An 8,576-nucleotide genomic window follows, 5' to 3' on the forward strand; every position below is an offset into this window, starting at 1 on the left:
GGCTTTTGATTAATAATATTGTAGAGATAACATAACTAAGTAGTGTGTGTTTACGCCTTATCATATAAGTGTACATAGATAGACAAATACCTCTAAATATAAAATTTAATTTGCATCCTTGATATACACATATATTTATACGTTAATATTTTAAATGTTTAAATAAGCACTGCAACTGAAGTGAAATGCTTTTAAATTAAAAAGGTACATTTTGAATAATTCATGAATACCGTAATTCATATTTACAATTTAAAGTGAAATTTAAAAAAAGAAAACATGCCACTCCGAGAATTCTTAAGTGTTGGAAATCTGATTCAATTAAATATACATAAGTACTAAAAACTGATCGTACATTTCTTGTGTCATCTTTCATAACAGTATTTAGAAAATTTTAACTACATCAAACTAATATTATAAATGCGAAAGTTTAGATGGATGGATGGATGGACGGATGGATGTTTGTTAGATTTTGTAGCCTAAACGGCTGAACGGATCTGGATGAAATTTGGCATAAATGTAGAGCAAAGTATGGAAGAACACATAGGGTTCTTTTTTTTTAATACCACGCGGACGGAGTCGCAGGCGAAAGCTTGTAATTAATAAAATTAAACAAAATCAGAAAAACAAATTTAATGAAAAATATTGATAGCTAGATATTGATAGAATATTGATAGATAGAAATAGCTAGTAATCCCAGAAGTTAGGTTTCGACTACTTTTTCAAACACATGAAGGTTATTTATATGGAAACAACAAGCAATAACTTACAACGATGCATTCGTACTCCCTCACGTACTATAAAGATTAAATAATCGCTTACATTAGACATATGTAAGTTATTGCTAAAATTTTAAGTATACCAGTATAAGATAGAGGCAGTATTGGAGATATAGGAGTGTATTGATTGTACTATGAATATTAGATCTGCAAGGAACTATTCACTTCATCATCACGTTCCTACCCGTACGGTTTTATCTCCTTTGTAAAACTGACCGTGTGTAACTGCCTTTATAAGTGAGAATTGCTGGATTTTTTAAAGATATTGTTTTCATTATTGACATTTGTCAATTGTCAATGTTGATTATTTTTTAATAACAATACCACACAAAGATTTACGTAATTTATACGAGTTTCAGAGCCGATTTGAACTTATCTTACAGAAGGTTTTTTAAATAAGTTCTTGGTTGCCATTATTGTTATAAACATGGGTACATTACAGTTAGAGGAGCCAAAACCTAGCCAATTCGCGAGCTGGGATACTGGCATCACACCAACAGCGTCGATTGATTTTGATAAACCACTCATCGATCCAAATTCCAACCAACTCACAGTTTTAAAAACGGTAAATATTTCATACACGTTACATAGAAATTAAATGTTTTAGTTCAAAGAACTGATCAACCTGACATTTCTAATCTTGCTTCTTATTAATATTGTAACGCGAAAGTTTAAATGAATAGATGGAAGGATCTGTGTTAGAGTTTGTAGCATAAACTGCTGAATTATGCTAAAAGTACTGTTTGATCTATACAAGGTCCAAAGAACCCTAAAATAAATACGGATATATTTAGTCTTCTACATTTAATAATCGTGTAATTTTCTCAGAATGAAATTCATACTAACCGTCCTATAATACCAGCGACGGTATATGAAAAACTGGCGTTTTACCGAGCGTACGTTTCATCACCGAGTAAAACACAAATAATATGCACGCAGCAGGCTCAGTTTAACAAGTAAATACATTTTATAACAGTAATAAAAACCCAATAATCAGAAAGTCAAATTTGATAACCTGATCAGACATTTCTTTGGAAAATTGGCAAGTTAATACGAAAAGGTTCCTCATTCCTGGTCTAAAATATTCACAAACATAGAAGACAAACGACTTACAGTTGGAACTAATTACGTCTTTGCTTTCAGATACTTATGGTTTCATATCATGAACGTCTTCTGCAAAAGTTTGCCCAACACGTACATCTATATGTTCTTAAGTTCCTATGTACCTGATCAACATTTGTTCTTATCGAAGATGGTACCACTTGCTTATGGTAACTGCTTAACATTAGATCTTGCAGCTGAAATACCACGACCGTATAGAAGACAGTAGTAAGTGGAACTTCTAGATCTCATTTGTGAAGTAGTCCCTGTCGAACTATTTTCTCATAAATGAGGGATTGAAAGCGGTCCACATTCACTTCCAATTCCTCGCTACCTTTAGTGGAAAGACAGGTACCGTTGGTCAAACATCCTGTCGCCTGGTTGTTAAAGAAAGAAGACTCATCCGAAATCTATTTAAATCTAAATTATTGTAGACCTCTGAATAGACTGTAAACTTTTGATATTTTGAGAATACCCGCTAGCTGTATACCATTTTTTTACATCTATGTAAATTCTTCTTTGATAAGATTACTGTTATGCTGTTAACAAATGTTTTAACTTATAGGAACAAACTTGGCGTTCGTTGTAGCTGGTTTAATTTATTTAGTTTTATACATCGATACAGTGGTTTTTCTATTGGATTACATAGTCTGTGGTATACTTTACAAAAACCCTTGGAACAGGTATTTCAGTATTTTGACATTTTTTCAAGTTAACATTAATGTATCGAATAACAATACTGTGACAATCCTCCTAAGAAAAATGACATTGATGGTAAAGACAGTTGCAGAGTTACGTTCTTTATATTCAAGCTTATTATCTTATATTTTTACTACATAGGTGTTATTCAGAATACGTAAAAATTGGTGAAAATGTTGCCAAATGTTTGGACATAGAAAACTTTTATCAAGTCACAAAAAACGAAACATTGATCTTTGAAAGTGGAATCTATCTAACTGCTAGAAATGTATCGTTCCAGTTGGCTCCTATTGTATATCACAGGTGATTTAATAAAAAACTAATTAATTAATCCAATGAATGAATTAATTATTTGATTAAATTTGTATAACACTTTCCAGACATCGATATGCCGACTTACTAAATACCAGCCTCTACTTCGTATTTCTTTGGATAACTGCCATATTTAATTACAAACAATTGTACAATAGACGTATTTGGAAAGTAAGTCAACGCTATTTTTAAAGTAATGCCACTTTAAATGGCTCCTACTTCTTTAGGTGAAATGTCATTTGATAATCACTCTGCATTGGGTCTAATTCTTGTTATGGTTATATTTATACATTCAATTATGGCTTCTTTGATGGTGATAATCAGAAAGGGAAACTTTTCCATTGTTCATAAATAATCTACATCTTACTGATTAATACGCTATTGCTTACAGATGCTTAACAACGTGCAAATGATTCTAACTGCTTTGTACCTAATTACATTTACACATTTAGTGATTGCATATTTTGAAACCGACCTCAAAAGTATACCAATAACTTATGACGAAGAAGTCCGTATTATTTGGGTATGTCACTATTATGGTTTCAAACATCTTGACTTTTTAAAGCAGCATATGATTTACAGCACAGACAACAATTTTTTAAATTTGCGGTATGGGAACTGTTAAACACTTAGTTTAAGCCTTCAAAGATTTTAATGGATATACGTTAATCTTTCTGCAAAGTTTTTAGCTATGTATGCGGATTGAAAAATATTTAAAAAAGTATAATTTTTAGGCAGCTGACACCGACATTTTGTCAGAATCAATGACCGCGCCACCCATCGTGCACGTGTTGACGTCTCGGAGCACTTCGAAGGTATTCAAAATTTCTTACTAATCTTATGGTGCATATAAGTTTGTTACTACGTCTGTTTGAATCGCGTCAACGGATCTCGATGTTCAGAACAGACAGATTACAATTTCGAATGACTCATAGACTCCTTACTTTTTAATTCCACAGACAAATAAAGGCAAAAGCAATGCTTAATAATATGTGGTGTTCTTTTGATTTTCATAGTTCGAGCAGTTCATCTTTACTGTAGGAAGTTTACTAACACTTTCAGAATATATTCTAATACGAATATCTGAACTACATTTTTAATTGCAGATTAACCCGGATCGTGATAGTATCGCAATGATCTTGTCTAATTCCCTATACTACATATTCAGAGGTTTACTGGGCTATAGACTGAAGATACACTGTGAAAACATGGTGAAATGTCCAATATTTTTAACGGAATTTAGTAAGTTCTTTATTCGACTTCTATCATTCCAACAACAGACACAATCGGTTGAAAGACCACTAAGAAGTTCGTCATCCACTTATTAGATACCTCTGATCGCTCTGAGTAATGTGTTTCTCAATTTTATGCTTTACGCGTATTTCATTTCAGATCCAAATTCATATCTATTTCTATGGCCTATATATTTTTCCGCATTCTACTTGGGGAATTTTTACACACTTTTGTATTTCACATTGAGTTTCTTAATGGAATATCTAACAATAGTAAGTTTTATTTTCTACAAATTTGGAGCTGTTCTATTTAATGTTTTATTTATTATCAGTACATGTACGAACTATAATATTTGTATGTAAATTTCAGATAATAACAATGCAATGTCTGATTGAGATAATTATATTTGAATGGAGATGGGCCAACAGAATTTTGGTGTCTGTCGCTTTGTGCATTTTGGGTATTATGTACAATTATATCACGTATTTCGTTGTAAGTATACTATTTTATGGCATACTTCACGCATACTTTGGAACGCAACTGGAAAGGATTATACCCAGCAGTAGATTGGCCCAGGCTGATGATGTTACGTACATGCTCGTACCTTTTATAGTAAATTTTCTGTACATTACTCGATCGTCATTTGTCTCACATTCACGTGATTTCATTGTCATTGAGAATATTGCGTTTTTGTTTTTAAATATTGAATAGTCGATTTTAGTTATGATTTTTTTTTCTAGTTTCGCATTTTGCTGTACATGTACACTATAAGTTCAGTGACCACATTTGAAGTAATATTTATTTACTGCTTGTATCCTCTGGGACGTCTAGTGGATGATATAACCTTCTTTCACGGAGTGTCGCCAACTAAATTTAGAATTATAAATTTCCGTATAGTACCTGTTTATTACTTGGTAAGTTTTAATCTTCTGCATAAAATAGCAATGTAAATGTTTGTCACCTTACGTACGGTTAGCATACTAATACAGAAACTAAATATAAATCTTGTTTTCAGATAAAAATGTACGAAATGTTTAAAGGATTTTTCCACGTTTTCAGATCATCTGATTACGCAAAACTCTTCAATTTTGAACTAATATTTTACTCAATGTCAATCCCTTTCTTGTTAGGAGCAATATACATTTCGTTTGTGCACGTGTGTGTGAAGAATAAGGTATGTCGTGTAACATATTGTCGTCTTTGTCGTTCCCCTTGTGATGACTGAGATGGCAATAGTTTTACGTGTGTTAATGCAGTGGAAACAGTAGTAACATTTAATAAATCTGCTAGAAGAGTTGTTGCTCAACTTGTCGTTTTACTTTTCAGAGCTTCAAAAGTTTAATTAAACCATTACCAGGATGGGGTCCAAGAAATGTCTACATCAGGCAACTTAGAAAGATGTACGATTCTCGATATGTAAGTAGATATTTTGATACAAATATTCACAATTTGTCTATGTCAAAAATTGGATTAGAAGAAGTTAATGTTAGCTCTTTTTCAGTACGTTGGATCTCAAGCACCAAGAAACCTCAGTCGTTATATGATACATCAGACGAGTTTAGACTCGTATCGGCTTGATTTACAATACGATCATTACGTTCGGAAATCAACGTTGAGTTTAACCGAAGTAAAGAATGAAGACGAGAAAAAACGTAAATAAATTTATATCTAGATATTAATTTATGTTATTTTATTCTCTTGATGTTAAACTTTATTTATTTAACTTATCATAATAGATATGCTTAGATGTTAATAATAAAATACTACAAGCAAACCGTGATGTTTTGTTTGTTTTTTATATTGTGTTAGTCTACACTTTGTCTTCTAGATTTAAACTTCACAAATTGATGATTTAAAAAACAATTACATTCCATTTGTTTTAAAAAGTTTTCCTTAATAAGTTGTTTTAGACGTAAAAGCAACATAAGTGAGATAATTTAAAATAATGAACAAGCCCGTAACGTGCTTATGTTTTTTTAATTGTTAAGGAGCAGTCGTAATTGAACACATGTACCTAAAAAATGCGTTACATTTTTTTGGTTTAACTTATTGTAATACACTTTTCTAGTATCGCCTTAAATGACTCTCTAGTATTAGACTTATTAGTATTTAGACTCATTAGTATTTTTTTTAAACATGTCGTAATCAAAGGTCGTAGAGGTTACATAATAACCTCCTCACCGGTGCCTTAGAATTTTGTTCTTTTGTACATATCTTATGAATAGCGGTGAAAAATTATAATGTAAAGGTGACTTCATATTTATGCCCTCATTCGTACGAACTACGAGATATGAGACTTCATATAATATTTACTCATTCCAAGTGTCTACGTTTCGAGTAAAAATGTTTTAGGAAAATATAAAGGCTTTTATGTATTCTACTCCCCGCTGTGTTTATTTTCTTATACTATATATCATTCTTATTACCTATATTATGAGATAATATCGTTATTTTCTTTAATTACAAGTTTACTTCATATAAATTCGCAGTACGGCCGACAAACATGTCTTTTTTATATCATAAGGTGGCAAACGAGCAAGCGACCACCTGAATCCACCGAAATGGAAAGCGACCGCTGCCCATAAACATCCGCAATTGCAGATGCGTTGCCTACCGTTGATTGACGGAGGACATGTTTTACATACGCGCAAGCGTCGCTAGATGGTCTAGACTAGGTCTAGATGATTAGCCTTAGAGAGGGCGCACACCTTTGACCAAACTATCGCACAACTGCTATTGTCGATTGTTTTCCAGTCAATTCAACTGTTTAGTTGCAGAACAAAAATAGTGTGTATCCATATAAGGTCACAGGAATCAAAGCGAGACAGTTGTGGGATTGTTTTAGTCAAAGTTTTCATAAGAAGTAGTTTTTGAGGCGTAAACTCTGTGAAAATATCAGTAATTTCTAAAATGTGGGCTCTTAATGGTTTCCTAAGACAAGCTATGAAAGCTATATATAGCTTTAAAAAGATGATAAGTCAAGTAAAACTTTATTTTTTGCTATATTTTGGAGTTTTGTACTATAATAAATATTTTTAAGGAACTTGGTAGTAAGTTCGTTAAATTTGGAAGAAAGCCAAAGTCTTGATTTTAGTTCGATTAGATCCTTTTGAAATCGTTGGCTCCTAAAAGTGTGATGTAAGCGATTGATTTTCTTTACAGTTTTAAAAATGCCCACAGTATAAATGCCTGATGCTGAAATAAAAACGTAACAAATTGAAAGTAAAACTGGATAATAAACATTATTTATATACCTAATATTGCGAAATATTTTTTAAATCAAACTGCAAACGCTTCAAATGTATTTCATAATAAAGTAACGTGGTAGGGACCGCTTTTTATTGCCAAGTCATGACCCCTCTACACGAAGTTGTTGAGAATTCCACTTAATATTGGGGTCAACCTCTCTATGAATATATTTCATAAACATATCGTAACAAATGAAAAGCGATTCGCTCTAAAAGTATATTCGTTTTTGTTTTGTTGACAAAATATTATATTTTTTTACAATGCACAGTCAATAACAAAGAGCTGGCATACACCTGTGACTAAACAGTGACAAAACAAGCGACAATCGCACAACTAAAAAATAAAGTATTGTGCGCTCCTCCATATAAGCTCATAACGAGACTAAACGGTTGTGTCATAGTTTAGTAAAAGAAATGCGTGTATTAATATTGTGTAGCTGTAAGCCGAATTGATAAAAACGTAGTAAATAACCTATGTTTTCTTCTAAACTATGTTCCAAATTTCAGTAAACTCCTTAGAATTTCGGAGATTTATAGTAACAAACATCCAATTATCCAAACTTTTATATTTATAAGATTAGTAGAAAGTAAGAAGTAAGATTTAATAAAATCTAGTTAATACATATTCAAGCAATTAAATTTACACATGTAGTTATAAAGACCATAGATCATTGAAGTCTTAGAGTGTCCCTTTTTTTTTATAATACAAGGTAGCAAACGAGCAAGCGGCCACCTAAATCCACCGAAATGGAAAGCGACCGCTGCCCACAGACATCCGCAATTACAGATGCGCTGCCTGCCCTTGATTGACGGAGGAGTAGACGCATATAAAGAGGACATTTCCCCTTCCTATGCATCTCCTCCACCGTCAAATCCACTTTTCCTTCCCATCCTTACCTCTTAAGAAAAGGGTGGAAAGGGAAAGGGACTAAAATTAGGGCTCCGGCACCACACTCATCAGACGAAACGCGGAATTGCTTCCACTTCACGCCTGTTTTCTGTGTGGTCGTGGTATTACACCGGGCGAGCCGGCCCATTCGTGCAAAGATGTTAAAGCGGGCTCTACCACTGTTAAATCCACCCTATGTTCAGGGTTCTTCTGAGAGAGTTGGAGTATTTAGTAACCGAGCTATGGTTGTTTCATCGTTATTATCATCATATTAACCATGAAACTGTATCTCACTTGATATAATCTATTACTTCAATT

General features: G+C 32.8%; 1 protein-coding gene across 1 annotated transcript; it reads left to right on the forward strand.

The window, feature by feature from the left end:
• The first annotated feature begins 1,088 nt into the window (after positions 1-1,088).
• Positions 1,089-5,803, forward strand: LOC106111096. The gene is made up of 15 exons (XM_013293068.1): positions 1,089-1,341; positions 1,605-1,732; positions 1,920-2,047; positions 2,443-2,560; positions 2,718-2,879; positions 2,957-3,059; positions 3,280-3,411; positions 3,623-3,703; positions 3,995-4,130; positions 4,281-4,393; positions 4,491-4,613; positions 4,862-5,035; positions 5,137-5,295; positions 5,448-5,537; positions 5,623-5,803. Exons 1-15 carry the CDS (start codon positions 1,204-1,206, stop codon positions 5,779-5,781), a joined length of 1,944 nt encoding a protein of 647 aa, XP_013148522.1. The 5' UTR covers positions 1,089-1,203; the 3' UTR covers positions 5,782-5,803.
• Positions 5,804-8,576: the final 2,773 nt, after the last annotated feature.

This window comes from Papilio polytes, unplaced genomic scaffold (genome assembly GCF_000836215.1).
Source record: "Papilio polytes unplaced genomic scaffold, Ppol_1.0 DF824180.1, whole genome shotgun sequence".
Classification (NCBI taxonomy): Eukaryota; Metazoa; Arthropoda; class Insecta; order Lepidoptera; family Papilionidae; genus Papilio; species Papilio polytes.

What these genes read in the sequence shown, in the direction of transcription:
- LOC106111096 (XM_013293068.1), top strand. Translation starts at nt 1,204, where the DNA reads ATGGGTACATTACAGTTAGAGGAGCCAAAACCTAGCCAATTCGCGAGC. An exon ending in AAGAAGTCCGTATTATTTGG is followed by an intron (nt 3,412 to 3,622) that starts GTATGTCACTAT and finishes TATAATTTTTAG; the next exon opens with GCAGCTGACACCGACATTTT. An exon ending in TAGTACCTGTTTATTACTTG is followed by an intron (nt 5,036 to 5,136) that starts GTAAGTTTTAAT and finishes TCTTGTTTTCAG; the next exon opens with ATAAAAATGTACGAAATGTT.